General features: G+C 38.7%; 1 protein-coding gene across 1 annotated transcript in view; it reads right to left on the reverse strand.

The window, feature by feature from the left end:
* LOC121401281 (latent-transforming growth factor beta-binding protein 4-like) overlaps nt 1-16150 on the reverse strand; it is a 29601-nt gene extending 13451 nt beyond the window's left edge. Inside the window, exons 1-7 of the mRNA XM_041585631.1 lie at nt 16090-16150; nt 14723-14863; nt 11303-11443; nt 8335-8475; nt 7337-7477; nt 3999-4139; nt 2987-3127 (exon numbers count right to left, since the gene is read on the reverse strand). Coding sequence (XP_041441565.1) covers nt 2987-3127; nt 3999-4139; nt 7337-7477; nt 8335-8475; nt 11303-11443; nt 14723-14863; nt 16090-16150 — 907 coding nt within the window. The remainder of the gene's footprint in view (nt 1-2986; nt 3128-3998; nt 4140-7336; nt 7478-8334; nt 8476-11302; nt 11444-14722; nt 14864-16089) is intronic.
* Between the last annotated feature and the right edge of the window lie 1164 nt (nt 16151-17314).

Genomic DNA, 17314 nt, shown 5'->3' on the forward strand with positions numbered 1-17314 from the left:
CATCCAATCCTGGGGTTTTCCCAGAGGGAAGACTACCAATGGCCTCCGTAACCTCCTCAAGGGTAATCGGCCCGTCTAAATAAAGAGCTTCCTCCCTGGTAAGTCTTGGAAAGGGGATGTGTTGCAGGAATTGTTGCAATTCAAGGTCTGAGTATTGCACCTGTGAGGAGTATAGTCTCTCAAAGTAATCAGAGAAAGTGTTAGCTATGTCAGTCGGGTCCGTAGCATAGTTACCTGCCGGGGTCTTAATTCTGGGGATCAGCGTAGTCAACTGAGCTGCTTTGGCTAGGTACGCAAGAGTCCTACCATTCCTGTCCCCCTGATCAAATATTCTCTGCGCTGCATAAAGTAATTTTTTTCGGGTCACAGCTACCTGTGCTAGTTCTAGATCCCGCTGTGCTACAACCAGCGAACGGTGAGTAGCATCATCATTTGTCTCACAATAAGCTTTCTCAGCCGTTTGGACCTTGCCTTCAGCCTCAACTATAGTTTGCTTGGCTAGAGTGCGCACTCTGGAGATAGCTGAAATTAGCGTGCCTCTGGCGGAGGCCTTAGACGCCTCCCAGACTATGTTCGGGGTGCTGGTACCTGCGTTCATATCCCAATAAAGACCATACTCCAAACTACTAGCTTCCGCCACTTCTACATTATCGAGCCACATGGGAGAAAGCCTCCAGGTGGAGTGTCTTTGCTTGGGGGCGAAATGAAGGTCTAACAGGAGGGGGGCGTGATCAGAAAGGCCCCTGGGAAGAAAATCAATGTTACGAATCCCTTGCAGGAAATCCGGGGAGGCAATAGCCACATCAATCCGGGACAGGGAATGAGCCCCGGCCGAATGACAGGAGTACTGTCTATCATGAGGGTGTGCGTGCCGCCATGCATCCACTAGCCCTAAGGCTCCTACCCACTGTGCCAGGGGCCCAGTTCTTTGAGCTGTGTAAGGAAACCTATCCAGTTGCGGGTCTAATACTGTGTTGAAATCCCCAATGAAGCAAACCGGACAAGGGAGGTACGTGGAGGCCTTAGCGAATATCAGGTCCAGCAATTCTTTATTAAAGGGGGGTGGGACATACAAGTTGACTATTAGCATATCCTGATTATCTATCCTACAATGGAGGACTATATAGCGCCCATAGTGGTCAGTAGATAAGTCGAGGTGTTCGAAGCGTAAACTCTTACGGACCAAAATAGATACACCCCTCGAGTGGGTAGAATAAGAGGAGTGATACGTGTGCCCAACCCATCGTTTCCTGAGGGACAGGAGCTTTTGGCCAACTAGATGGGTCTCCTGCAAAAGGAGAAGATCTGGTTTGTATCTGTTGACATAATCAAAGACCAGGGCCCGTTTGAATTTAGAGTTTAGGCCTCGAACATTCCACGAAAGCAGTTTCACGTTACCCCCCTCCATTTTGTGTGATGACCAGTGATGCGCCGTTGAGAAAGTAAAGGCCCTCTGGCCCGTGTATACCGTGTTACCATGGATCGCCCCTGAGTTACCTGCCCATGTACCTTGAATGACAAAACTATGTTACAAACCCAACACAACCCCAAAATGGTTGTTACCCCATCCCACCCTGCACATCCAGACAACATAGATGGCCTAAACCCCAAACAAATATAACAGGAGAAGTGACAAGGTTATGCGATGAGTATACTCACAGTCCACATGAAAAACCTTTGAACTCGCACCTTAATAGGCAGAATAACCCCTGAAAAACAAAATGCAACCTTGGACAGTAGGCAACTCGTGCCCTGTGGCAGAAAAAGTGAGAATGACAGTCATAGGTAGAGGCCCCAAAAGTAAAAGTCTCGACCACCAGCCATTACTGTAGCATAATGACCCTGCCCGCTGGCCACCGACCCCCGGGCTGTAGCTGCAACCGTGTCCCGCCCTGAAATGGAAGCTGGTTCCGCCGTAGAGAGTTCTTGCTCCCATGATAAATGCAGCGGTGATGCAGACAAAGTAGAGGGGCATCTACCTCCAGCCAGAACGGGGCTCAGACACTATAGTAGAAAATCGTGGGAGCAATCTTGCCAGCAGATGCCAATGCCCAGGTGGCAGAGCCAAGTGGCAGCAGGGGGGCAAAGGGAGTCATGGGTGCAGCAACTGGAGCCCCTGCAGCAGAATTGCAGCACTAGATCACAAGTTCCGTCCCATCATTGCCGGCTGCAGTCGTGGTTCAATGGCGCCGCTTAGGGAGGAAAAAGGCCCAGGACGGACCTCCACATGAGAAGCCAGAGAGGTAATATGGCCCGCCACATAGGCACAAACAAGGGTTTGGAGTCCTTTTAACCTAATTTTTAGAATTACTTGAAGTCAATTGTGGTTTCGACGGAATAGAAGGGGTGGGAAGGATATAAACCTCAACCAGTGCTCGGTTCTTTATTTCCTTCTCTGATACTAAAGCTCACAAGAGCCAGTGGATTTGTGGTTTTTTTAGGCTTATATAGCTCTTTTCAGTCTAGGATTTAGATTAATAATCGAGACCACAGTCCCGGGTACTCTGCCTTCCTTGTCTTTGTGGTGTTCTAGGGATAGAAAAATTTAGGTAGTAGATTTCGGACAACTCCACCTCCTCTCCTTTTCCATTTCTGACTTGTTCACTGTAATGTTCCATTTTTAAAGGGAAACGATCATACTATAAAGGCAGACACGCAACACAAAGGGAACAGTAGAACTTGCGAAGGGGGGTTGTGGGAGAATGACTAATTTGTGCAAATTTGCACCTCAGCAGTAACCCATAGCAACCAATAATCTTTTTCAGCCAGCTACAGGCAGAGGAATGAAAGCAAAAGCTGGATTAGTTGCCATGGTTTACTGTTCAAAATGAGATATATGTTTTTTTTATTTATTCTGCATTTGACCTATTATGCTTCAACACTATAAAAAAAGAAAAATTAGACAGCCTACCATAACTGAAATTACCCATTCCCTTTATTACATTTGTTTATTATATTAGTATCTTGTTGCTGTACAACCACTCACCTGTGCATTGTATTCGGGTGGGTCCAGAAGCGGAAATGGCTCGATATCCAGCCTGACAGGTACAGGTGAATGATCCAATTGTATTATTACATATACTGTAATTGCCACAGGGAGAAGGTTGCTCAATACATTCGTTTATGTCTGTATAAATAAAAATTGACTTGAATAAAATGCTTTATATACAGAACGACAGGTGGAACACTTAAACAAAAATTTGAGAGGCACCATGGATTATTGCCCTGCTGCAAAGTTGCCCTGTGTTGACGGTTTTAATAAATTGTCAGATTATAACAGAGATACAATATGATATATGTATTTTACATTCATTGAATTTAACCTGCAATACTTTAAGAGTATAAACAAAAGACTTGGGCAGTCTGTCATAACGCCCGTTCCTTTTATTTATTTTATTTCCTGTCCTTAGTTTGTAAATGTCCTTTTTATTCAAATGTGACCCTTTCTTGACACACTCTTTAGAACAGGATCACATTCACCATCAATTGCTGTTACCTATTTGCAATCCAGCAGCCCTGAACCTCTTTGCTTATTTGAAAGATACTGGGAACTGGGATTTACAGTGCAGTGCCTCCACCTAGTGGGGACCGAGGTGTACACCTCCACTAGGAATTGTTCTGCAGCAAGAACCTTTGTATAGCAATAAAGAAATGTAATTGGCATCGAATACACAGAACACTCCTGTAATGGAGACATGTGGGGACCTACTTTATAACCCACAAGTGGATTGGGCTCCAAACTCAGGCTCTCTGAGTCCTCCTCTTTCCCCAGATGTGCGCCGGGGCTCCCAGCCAATAGGATTGTTCCCCTACCTGTAACTGGTTTTGATGATTTCACAGGGCGAAGGGTTCTCTGATCCCCTACATGAACTTACAACTTTCATTTCTAGGCATTAAAAATATTTGTTGCTATAATCTTTTATTAGTATAATTTGTTACTGGATAAAGATTAGAAAGGAAATATTTCAGAAAAATAAGGGTAAGGGTCTGTCACTCACCTGTGCATTGTATTTGGGTGGGTCCAGAAGGAGAAATGGCTCTGTATCCAGCCTGACAGTTACACACGAATGATCCAATTGTATTATTACATGTACTGTAATTGCCACAGGGAAAAGGCTGCTCAATACATTCATTTATGTCTGAAGAAATAAAACATTTACAAGTTAAAACTATTTATATACAGTGCTATATGTGCATCTACAACGAGGATACCAAGAATGTGTGTTTTTATTGCAGACAATTCTAATTTGGGTAAAGATGTATTAAAGAAATATAAAGATGTGGTTAATGCCATTCATTTGGCGTTCATTTTGTATTCATGAGCTTAACTATTATATCCATATCTAGAACAGCAAATCAGAATGCCGGCTGTTACCGTCAGGTTGTTCACACTGTGCAGCTCTGCCCTAATTCATCCTTCTTTTTTAATTACAACCATGACACTGAAATAAAGGGGAAAAAACACTGAGTTGTGGGGAGCAATGCACCGTTATTGAAATCATAAATTACCCCTTGATTATTTGTGTTCCTTTTACTTTCCCTTTGGCTCTGTGTTCAGACTAACCCATTAAGGTGTTTATTTACTAAATCTCCAATTTATCTGGTTGGGGTTTTCAGGGCAAAAATTCGAATTTTTCGTGAAGAAAAAAAAACCTCGGATTTTTCGAGATTTATTATACCCTGATGCTGCAAAAAGCCCAAAACCAAAAAATCGCCATCTCAGACCTGTCGAGGTCCTGTATAAGTCAATGGCAGAGGCACCTATCTTAATTTGATATTTTCATGGTCTGCACTGGATTTAGTCCAAAAATACGACTTTTTCAGTGTTTTTGGGCAAAAACTCAAAAAAATTTGAAAAACGCCCGGAAAAAGTCAAGCAATTCGGGTTTTTGCTCGACATTATCAAGTTTTTCCACAATCTGCTTAATTTGGGTTATTTTATTATTAAATAAGATCAAATCGAGCATGGGAGTTTGGTCGTGGTTTTTTTTTTTTTTAATAAAATATGAGATAAATTCCGATTTTAGTAAATAAGCACCTGAATCATTGGACTTCAAGATCCAAAATGTACAATGGAAATCACTATGTGCTACATAAAAAAAATAATTGGTAATTATATATTGAGCTAGATGAAAAGCTACCTGTTATTTAAAAAACAAATTCTACTTAGACCACAAAAATCAGAGAGCAGGAATGGAAAAGAAAGAATTAGGCTACAAAGAAGCTGGGTATATTCATCATGAACATGAACATCATGAAAAGCAGAGGTTCCCGAAAGGAATGACCTCAAAGCAGTGGATGGTGGTGGGGCACCACAGAATCAACGAGAGGCTGATTTTTGGGGTGAATGCTTATGCTCTGTTCTAGCCATCTATAGCGGGGGTGATGCTTCAAAAAAATATTGTTCAACATAAAAAAATCTAAAAAACCTCTGGGGAAATAAGAACATCTCCAGGCCTAGGTGATGAAAATATCATCTTCATCCCTGCTTCCTTGAGTACAGACTATGGCATCTCTGAGAATCAAGGTTAAGGCATAAAATGCACCTAATGAAAATAAAAAGATGAGCAGCAGGGATTCTGGAAGTTACAGCTGGAGAGATTGCCTCCCCTGGGTCTTTATGCCCTGTTATTCCTTCATTACTCACCTTTACATTTACAAGTATGGGATCTGTTATCCAGAATCATCATTTATTTATATAGCGCTGTCAAGATACGCAGTGCTTATCCAGAATGCCAGATAACATAAACCTTCCATAGATAATAAGAAAGAAAAAAGTACCCCACTTGCTTCAAACTAGCTCAGCAGTCTCAAATAGATTCCAACTACCTATTGGATGTATTCTATATTACGTGCAATATTACTGATTACCTTATGGCAATCACAAGAATTAAGAAAAAAAGTGCTTGTGCTATAATTTAACCGGTTAAAATACCAATTAATTTAAACTTAATTTAATTAAATAAAATTGCAAGTATAATACAGTTCATTCCATTGTATATAATAGGGCTTAAAAATGTAATGATATAAACGTTAGCTACAATCAATTCTACTTCACACTAATTTAGTTTAAATTACAATACTTTTAAAGTGCTTGAGTAATTAATAGTGACTGGCAATTAACATGAATTCATTCAAACTTGAAAATGAATTCATTGAGTTTAAAGTGCTTAACAGCGCTTTGCAATAAATTATAAATTAGGTAATTGATCAAACAGAGACCGCAATTAATAGAATAAATACTAAAAAACACACACAATGCTCAGGTTCAGGAATTAACATAAATTAATGTTAAATTAGTCAGAAATTAGTCAGAAATTAGTCAGAAATTGAAAAGTAGAGGAGGTGGAGTTGTCCCAAATCTACTACCGAAATTTTTCTATCCCTAGGACACCACAAAGACAAAGAAGGCAGAGTACCCAGGACTGTGGTATCGATTATTAATCTAAATCCTAGACTGAAAAGAGCTATATAAGCCTAAAAAACCACAAATCCACAGGCTCTTGGGCACCGACGCGCGTTTCGCAATAATAGCTTTGTCAAGGCGTAAGCTATTATTGCGAAACGCGCGTTGGCGTTTGGAGTCCTTTTAACCTAATTTTTAAAATTACTTGAAGTCAATTGGGGTTTCGACGGAATAAAGGCACCCCTTCTATTCCGTCGAAACCCCTATTGACTTCAAGTAATTGGGAGGATATAAACCTCAACCAGTGCTCGGTTCTTTATTTCCTTCTCTGATACTAAAGCTCACAAGAGCCCGTGGATTTGTGGTTTTTTAGGCTTATATAGCTCTTTTCAGTCTAGGATTTAGATTAATAATCGATACCACAGTCCCAGGTACTCTGCCTTCTTTGTCTTTGTGGTGTCCTAGGGATAGAAAAATTTAGGTAGTAGATTTGGGACAACTCCACCTCCTCTCCTTTTCCATTTCTGACTTGTTCACAGTAATGTTCCATTTTTAAAGGGAAACGATCATACTATAAAGGCAGACACGCAACACAAAGGGAACAACAACAACAACAAGGGAACTTGCGAAGGGGGGTTGTGGGAGAATGACTAATTTGTGCAAATTTGCACCTCAGCAGTAACCCATAGCAACCAATGATCTTTTTCAGCCAGCTACAGGCAGAGGAATGAAAGCAAAAGCTTGATTAGTTGCCATGGTTTACTGTTCAAAATGTGATATATTTTTTTTTTACTTATTCTGCATTTGACCTATTATGCTTCAACACTATAAAAAAAGAAAACTTAGACAGCCTACCATAACTGAAATCACCCATTCCCTTTATTACATTTGTTTATTATATTAGTATCTTGTTGCTGTACAACCCCTCACCTGTGCATTGTATTCGGGTGGGTCCAGAAGGGGAAATGGATCTGTATCCAGCCTGACAGGTACAGGTGAATGATCCAATTGTATTATTACATGTACTGTAATTGCCACAGGGAGAAGGTTGCTCAATACATTCGTTTATGTCTGTATAAATAAAAATTGACTTGAATAAAATGCTTTATATACAGAACGACAGGTGGAACACTTAAACAAAAATTTGAGTGGCACCATGGATTATTGCCCTGCTGCAAAGTTGCCCCGTGTTGACAGTTTTAATAAATTGTCAGATTATAACAGAGATACAATATGATATATGTATTTTACATTCATTGAATTTAACCTGCAATACTTTAAGAGTATAAACAAAAGACTTGGACAGTCTGTCATAACGCCCGTTCCTTTTATTTATTTTATTTCCTGTCCTTAGTTTGTAAATGTCCTTTTTTATTCAAATGTAACCCTTTCTTGACACACTCTTTAGAACAGGATCACATTCACATTCAATTGCTGTTACCTATTTGCAATCCAGCAGCCCTGAACCTCTTTGCTTATTTGAAAGATACTGGGAACTGGGATTTACAGTGCAGTGCCTCCACCTAGTGGGGACTGAGGTGTACACCTCCACTAGGAATTGTTCTGCAGCAAGAACCTTTGTATAGCAATAAAGAAATGTAATTGGCATCTACTACACAGAACCTACTTTATAACCTACTTTATAACCCACCCGTGGATTGGGCTCCAAACTCAGGCTCTCTGAGTCCTCCTCTTTTCCCAGATGTGCGCCGGGGCTCCCAGCCAATAGGATTGTTCCCCTACCTGTAACTGGTTTTGATGATTTCACAGGGCGAAGGGTTCTCTGATCCCCTACATGAACTTACAACTTTCATTTCTAGGCATTAAAAATATTTGTTGCTATAATCTTTTATTAGTATAATTTGTTACTGGATAAAGATTAGAAAGGAAATATTTCAGAAAAATAAGGGTAAGGGTCTGTCACTCACCTGTGCATTGTATTTGGGTGGGTCCAGAAAGAGAAATGGCTCTGTATCCAGCCTGACAATTACACACGAATGATCCAATTGTATTATTACATGTACTGTAATTGCCACAGGGAGAAGGCTGCTCAATACATTCATTTATGTCTGAAGAAATAAAACCTTTACAAGTTAAAACTATTTATATACAGTGCTATATGTGCATCTACAACGAGGATACCAAGAATGTGTGTTTTTATTGCAGAGAATTCTAATTTGGGTAAAGATGTATTAATGAAATATAAAGATGCGGTTAATGCCATTCATTTGGTGTTCATTTTGTTTTCATGAGCTTAACTATTATATCCATATCTAGACCAGCAAATCAGAATGCCGGCTGTTACCGTCAGGTTGTTCACACTGTGCAGCTCTGCCCTAATTCATCCTTCTTTTTTAATTACAACCATGACACTGAAATTAAGGGGAAAAAACACTGAGTTGTGGGGAGCAATGCACAGTTATTGAAATCATAAATTACCCCTTCATTATTTGTGTTCCTTTTACTTTCCCTTTGGCTCTGTGTTCAGACTAACCCATTATGGTGATTATTTACTAAATCTCCAATTTATCTGGTTGGGGTTTTCAGGGCAAAAAGTCCAAAACCAAATATTCGCCATCTCAGACCTGTCAAGGTCCTGTATAAGTCAATAGCAGAGGCACCTATCTCAATTTGATGTTTTCGTGGACTGCACTGGATTTAGCCCAAAAATACGACTTTTTCAGGGTTTTAGGGTAAAAAATTTCTAAAACTTTCTAAAAAATTAGAAAAAAGCCAGAAAAAGTCAAGCAATTCGGGGTTTTGCTTGACTTTATCAATTTTTTCCACAATCCGCTTAATTTGGGTTATTTTATTATTAAATAAGGTCAAATCGAGCATGGGAGTTTGGTCTTTTTTTTTTTTTTAATAAAATATGAGATAAATTCCGATTTTAGTAAATAAGCCCCTAAATCATTGGACTTCAAGATCTAAAATGTACAATGGAAATCACTATGTGCTACATAAAAAAAATAATTGGTAATTATATATTGAGCTAGATGAAAAGCTACCTGTTATTTAAAAAAAAAATTCTACTTAGACCACAAAAATCAGAGAGCAGGAATAGAAAAGAAAGAATTAGGCTATAAAGAAGCTGGGTATATTCATCATGAACATGAACATCATGAAAAGCAGAGGTTCCCGAAAGGAATGACCTCAAACCAGTGGATGGTGGTGGGGCACCACAGCATCAACGAGAGGCTGATTTTTGGGGTGAATGCTTATGCTCTGTTCTAGCCATCTATAGCGGGGGTGATGCTGCAAAAAAATATTGTTCAACATAAAAAAATCTAAAAAAGTTATGGGGAAATAAGAAAATCTCCAGGCCTAGGTGATGAAAATATCATCTTCATCCCTGCTTCCTTGAGTACAGACTATGGCATCTCTGAGAATCAAGGTTTAGGCATAAAATGCACCTAATGAAAATAAAAAGCTGAGCTGCAGGGATTCTGGAAGTTACAGCTGGAGAGATTGCCTCCCCTGGGTCTTTATGCCCTGTTATTCCTTCATTACTCACCTTTACATTTACAAGTATGGGATCTGTTATCCAGAATCATCATTTATTTATATAGCGCTGTCAAGATACGCAGTGCTTATCCAGAATGCCAGATAACATAAACCTTCCATAGATAATAAAAAAGAAAAAAGAACCCCACTTGCTTCAAACTCGCTTAACAGTCTCAAATAGATTCCAACTACCTATTGGATGTAATCTATATTACGTGCAATATTACTGATTACCTTATGGCAATCACAAGAATTAAGAAAAAAAGTGCTTGTGCTATAATTTAACCGGTTAAAATACCAATTAATTTAAACTTCATTTAATTAAATAAAATTGCAAGTATAATACAGTTCATTCCATTGTATTTAATAGGGCTTAAAAATGTAATGATATAAACGTTAGCTACAATCAATTCTACTTCACACTAATTTAGTTTAAATTACAATACTTTTAAAGTGCTTGAGTAATTAATAGTGACTGGCAATTAACATGAATTCATTCAAACTTGAAAATGAATTCATTGAGTTTAAAGTGCTTAACAGCGCTTTGCAATAAATTATAAATTAAGTAATTGATCAAACAGAGACCGCAATTAATAGAATAAATACTAAAAATCACACACAATGCTCAGGTTCAGGAATTAACATAAATTAATGTTAAATTAGTCAGAAATGAGTCAGAAATTTGTCAGAAATTGAAAAGGAGAGGAGGTGGAGTTGTCCCAAATCTACTACCTAAATTTTTCTATCCCTAGGACACCACAAAGACAAAGAAGGCAGAGTACCCAGGACTGTGATCTCGATTATTAATCTAAATCCTAGACTGAAAAGAGCTATATAAGCCTAAAAAACCACAAATCCACAGTCTCTTGGGCGCCGACGCGCGTTTCACAATAATAGCCTTGTCAAGGCGTAAGCTATTATTGCGAAACGTGCGTCGGCGTTTGGAGTCCTTTTAACCAAATTTTTAAAATTACTTGAAGTCAATTGGTGTTTCGTCGGAATAGAAGGGGTGGGGAGGATATAAACCTCAACCAGTGCTCGGTTTTTTATTTCCTTCTCTGATACTAAAGCTCACAAGAGCCCGTGGATTTGTGGTTTTTTAGGCTTATATAGCTCTTTTCAGTCTAGGATTTAGATTAATAATCGAGACCACAGTCCCGGGTACTCTGCCTTCTTTGTCTTTGTGGTTTCCTAGGGATAGGAAATTTTCTGACTAATTCCTGACTAATTTCAAAATGGGATATATTTATTTTTACTTATTCTGCATTTGACCTATTATGCTTCAACACTATAAAAAAAGAAACTTAGACAGCCTGCCATAACTGAAATCACCCATTCCCTTTATTACATTTGTTTATTATATTAGTATCTTGTTGCTGTACAACCACTCACCTGTGCATTGTATTCGGGTGGGTCCAGAAGGAGAAATGGCTCTGTATCCAGCCTGACAGGTACAGGTGAATGATCCAATTGTATTATTACATGTACTGTAATTGCCACAGGGAGAAGGCTGCTCATTACATTCATTTATGTCTGAAGAAATAAAACATTTACAAGTTAAAACTATTTATATACAGTGCTATATGTGCATCTACAACGAGGATACCAAGAATGTGTGTTTTTATTGCAGACAATTCTAATTTGGGTAAAGATGTATTAATGAAATATAAAGATGCGGCTAATGCCATTCATTTGGTGTTCATTTTGTATTCATGAGCTTAACTATTACATCCATATCTAGACCAGCAAATCAGAATGCCGGCTGTTACCGTCTGGTTGTTCACACTGTGCAGCTCTGCCCTAATTCATCCTTCTTTTTTAATTACAACCATGACACTGAAATTAAGGGGAAAAAACACTGAGTTGTGGGGAGCAATGCACCGTTATTGAAATCATAAATTACCCCTTCATTATTTGTGTTCCTTTTACTTTCCCTTTGGCTCGGTGTTCAGATTAACCCATTAAGGTGTTTATTTACTAAATCTCCAATTTATCTGGTTGGGGTTTTCAGGGCAAAAATCGTGGAAAAAAAACAACTCCGATTTTTCGAGATTTATTATACCCTGATGCTGCAAAAAGCCCAAAACCAAAAAATCGCCATCTCAGACCTGTCAAGGTCCTGCATAAGCCAATAGCAGAGGCACCTATCTTAATTTGATATTTTCATGGTCTGCACTGGATTTAGCCCAAAAATACGACTTTTTCAGGGTTTTTGGGCAAAAACTCAAAAAAATTTGAAAAAAGCCACAAAAAGTCAAGCAATTGGGGGTTTTGCTCGACTTTTTTTTTATTAAATAAGGCAAAATCGAGCATGGGAGTTTGGTCGTTGTTTTTTTTTTTTTTTAATAAAATATGAGATAAATTCTGATTTTAGTAAATAAGCCCCTAAATCATTGGACTTTAAGATCCAAAATGTACAATGAAAATCACTATGTGCTACATAAAAAAAATAATTGGTAATTATATATTGAGCTAGATGAAAAGCTACCTGTTATTTAAAAAAAAAAATTCTACTTAGACCACAAAAATCAGAGAGCAGGAACGGAAAAGAAAGAATTAGGCTACAAAGAAGCTGGGTATATTCATCATGAACGTAAAGCAGTGGTTCCCGAAAGGAATGACCTCAAAGCAGTGGATGGTGGTGGGGCACCACAGCATCAACGAGAGGCTGATTTTTGGGGTGAATGCTTATGCTCTGTTCTAGCCATCTATAGCGGGGGTGATGCTTCAAAAAAATATTGTTCAACATAAAAAAATCGAAAAAACCTCTGGGGAAATAAGAACATCTCCAGGCCTAGGTGATGAAAATATCATCTTCATCCCTGCTTCCTTGAGAACAGACTATGGCATCTCTGAGGATCGAGGTTTAGGCATAAAATGCACCTAATGAAAATAAAAAGATGAGCAGCAGGGATTCTGGAAGTTACAGCTGGAGAGATTGCCTCCCCTGGGTCTTTATGCCCTGTTATTCCTTCATTACTCACCTTTACATTTACAAGTGTAGCGCTATAGTAAACTGACTTGTACTAGGGCAGTTTATGCTACTTTCCTTGGTGGGCTAAGACCACCGATGAGCTCTCTTTCTCAGGGGCAAGCCCTCGCAAACGCGGTGGAGGCAAGGGTGTAGTGTAACTGTAACCTGGTGCGATAGCACAATGATGGGCGCCAGTAGTTCTTTAACAGATGAACTATGAACAGTATTTATTGAACAATAGCACATAGATCATTTAGCACATTGATCCACAATGGAGTATAGAACATACACAGCAGCATAAAGGAAGCATATACTCACAGCACGTATAGGCTGAATCCCCACAGGCTAGGGAATATACAGCAGAGAGTAAGTTGACTGCATGTGATGGGTATTGCCCAGTTTTCAGGATATCTTCCAGTGGCAGACTAGGGGAACTCCTGACATCCATATCTCAACACTTGGTTCCTTACTCTGGGTCAGTAATACCCTGGGATCTTAATCCCTCTAATCTCCTCAGCGGAGCCTTGAGCTGCTCAACTAATTAACCTCTCTATCACTCCTAGAGCGATCTATAAAACGAGTAGCTGTCTAATTACTAGGGCCAAGGCGCCTAGGGTCAGCACTACCCATTCCCTTCCAGCCTGCTTGGTTGGGCTAAAGCAATGGACCCAGAGCACATGGTTCCTAAACCTTTTATACTCTGGCACAGTGCCATCTGGTGTACACTGTGTGAACTGCAGGGGTTACATAAGCACAAGGTCCCCATAAGGACCCACTGAGGTGTCCATATTACTAGGGATGTGCCTTTCTGTAAAGTGTAAGGGTGTCTAAGATTTTCACATCCCTACACACGTAATATAGATTACATCCAATGGGTAGTTGGAATCTATTTGAGACTGTTGAGCGAGTTTGAAGCAAGTGGGGTACTTTTTTCTTTCTTATTATCTTAATAGTTCTTACTGACTAAGGTCAGACCTCTGCTTCTACTGCAGGATAAATACATTTGATAAGGGATCACTTTTTTGTTTGATAAACTTTCCATAGATTGGAGCTTCATACTGTAAACTCTAAAAAAAATCTTGAATTTTTAGAAATTTCTCATACTCCAAAGCTGCTAAAAATTTGAACCCGAAAATACTCCATCTGAACCTGTCAAGTTCATGTACAAGTCAATGGCAGATGTCCGTGAAGTTGTTTCTTGACATTGTCACCGATTTTCACCCATTTTCCCTATGATGGGGGTGTATCCTTTAAATACTGTACTCTTTTATTTGCTTTCATTATGCTTTATAATTGAGAAAGTGGGTTTGTTCCTAGTGATGGGTGAATTTCTCTTGTTTTGATTCGCGGATTTCCAGCGAAAAACATGAAATTACAAAGTTCACGAAAAAATCTTGAGATTGTAACGTTTTCACAAAAAAATCTGGAAATTTGAAAGTTTTCACCAAAAATCGTGAAATTCAAACTTTTTCACTAAAAAAATCATGAAATCTGAAGATTTTCACTAAAAAATCATGAAAACCGAAAATTGACGCCGACGAAATTTCGCTGGAGATTCACAAATTTATCCGCCAGTGGCAAAATGAGGAAATTCGCCACAAATTTGTACCAGGCAAATTTGTTTGCCCATCACTAGCTGTTCCCCATGAAATGTTGTAGAGAGAAACATGCAAATAAATCATACCACGTTAATAACCTTCATATTATAAATAGTGGACATAGCGAGTTACAGTTTATGATTGTTTCTGTTTATATATGGCTTAGAAGATAGTTGGTCAGTGATTAAAGATGAGAAAGGAGAAGAAGAAATGAGAACAGGATAATTATCTGTTACTCACCTGTGCATTTAAATTGGGTGGGTCCAGATGGTAAAATGGCTCGGTAGCCAGCTAGACAAGAACACATGAATGAGCCTAACATATTATTACATCTACTTTTGTAGCCACAGGGAGAAGGTTGGTCCATGCATTCATCTATATCTGCAGAAATAAAAGATTTATTAATGTAGGTCTGTGAAGGTTTTCGTTCATACATGGAATGACATACATGTATGGGATCTATTATGCAGAATGCTCAGGACCTGGGGTTTTCTGGATAAGGGGTCTTTCCATAATTTGGATCACCATACTTCAAATCTACCAAAAAAAAACCATTTAAACATTAAATAAACCCAATTGGATTCTTTTGCATCCAATAAGCATTTATTATATCTTACGTAGTACGTAGTACCATTGTATTATTAGAGAAAATGTAAACCATTTTTGAAAATTTGATTATTTGATTAAAATGGAGCCTATATATGGGGCATATTTATCAAAGAGTGAAGTTAGAGATCACCACAGTCCAATAGAGTGAAATTCCGCCTCTCTCCATTCATTATTATGGGATTTCTAAAAGCGTATTTATCAATATGTGAAGTTGAAAGGGTAGCCAGTAGCAAAAATAACAAATAAAAAAAATGAACAAATACAAAAAGTATTGTAGAAGTGATACCTATATTGGCTAACAATAAAAAAAAAATTACATTGCAAGCTTTCGGAGCACCAGGGCCCCTTCGTCAGGCAAAATACAAATGAAAGCTAGAAAGGCATATTTGTTATCCTTTGATAAATACACCGTTAAAAATCCCATAGAAAGGAATGGAGAGAGGCGGAAATTCACTCCAGTGGACTGTGGTGATCTCTAACTTCACTCTTTGATAAATATGCTCCTTTGATGGGAAAAAGAAATGGGGAAAACTTTAACAGATAAAGAATGGGGTAGATTATGGGAGAACCTACGAAGAAGCTCAAATTACACAATATTACTTAAATTGGGCTATGAAGTCCTTTTTTTGTTGGTACCGGTGTGAGACCTGTTATCTGACCGGAAACCCGCTATCCAGAAAGATCCAAATTAAGGAATGCCTGTCTCCCATAAGCTCCATTTTATCCAAATAATCTAAATTTTAAAAAACGATTTCCTTTTTCTCTAAAATAATAAAACAGTGCCTTGTACTTGATCCAAATTGAGATATAATTAATCAGTATTGGAATTAAAACCAGCCTCTTGGGTTTATTTAAAGTTAACATGATTTTCTAGTAGATTTAAGGTATGAAGATGCAAATTATGGAAGGATACGTTTTGCAGAAAAATTACCAGGTCCAGAGCATTCTGGATAACAAGTCCCGTACCTGTATCTTACACCTAGTAGATTAGCACTTACGTGTCCGGGCCTTAGAAATAGTTGCTTTAGAGGGTGTTCCACACCAGGAACTATGACCCATATATAGTGGGGTTGCCCAAGAGCATCTACATATTGGATACGTGTGTATAACTTGATATTCGCAATATTGAATGTAAATTTGCAAAAAAAAATCCATACGAAGCATTTATGGGAGCATCGCCACAAAATGCAACAAAGACACAAAGAAAGTCAACCACATATTTTTAGCTGCTAGACAAGTCTTAGCGAGATCGTGGAAGTCTCCTTCCATAAATTATAACCTACTCAAACCTAAAATTGACTGGAGATTTGTAAATGAAATGTTGACCAGCATTTTAAACAAATACCCCATATTCCAAAAAGTGTGGCAACCTTGGATAGATTACAGATTTAGAGGGACTCTTCCTTTTCACATACTATCACTTTAAATACAGGGAAATAGAGACGAACTTCAGATGCTTCAAAGAGGTTTAGGGTCAGGCCACACAGAGTGTTTTGGGGAGATTTGGTCGCCTTGCAACTAATCGCCTCGTTTTTGCGACGACCAATCTCCACAAACGCCTTCCGTGAATCTGCGCCAGCTAAAAAAAAAAAACACGCGGCCATTTGTTTTCCGAAGTCGCCCGAAGTTTCCTCGTGAGGCAACTTCGAAAAACGAACCGCCCCATGTGATTAGCGCCGGTGTTTTTTTTTTTCATTTTAGCCAGCGCTGATTCAGTGAAGGCGTTTGGGAAGATTGGTCGCCGCAAAAACTAGGCGATTAGTCGCCAGGCGACCAAATCTCCCCAAAACGCCCTGTATGGACTTACCCTTAGAAGATGTGATTTAATCCACTTTCCTTCCTTTTTCCTTTTATTCTTTTGATTTTTCTTTATGCCTTTATTTTCCTTTTCTATTTCTATATATTTGGGATATATGCTCTATTGTTGGAACTGGTTTACCAGAACGGAGTGAACGGCAATCTTTTGTTGATACAAAACACTGCTTTGTTTTCCTTTGACGCATGTATGTTTATTGAACTATTGTCAGAATCACTTTATGTTAACACCATATGAAGTCATAAACATTTTACTGGTTAAAACAATGAAAGAATGTAATTCAGAGATGTCTGGACAATGGGTTACTGCATAAAAAAGCGTAAAGTCACCACAATGGTTCCATTAGGAGTTGAATCACATTAAACTGACCACCACAGCTGAACTGAAGAAGTCGCTAAGATGGGTTG

Source organism: Xenopus laevis, chromosome 3L (assembly GCF_017654675.1).
Source record: "Xenopus laevis strain J_2021 chromosome 3L, Xenopus_laevis_v10.1, whole genome shotgun sequence".
NCBI classification, from domain to species: Eukaryota; Metazoa; Chordata; class Amphibia; order Anura; family Pipidae; genus Xenopus; species Xenopus laevis.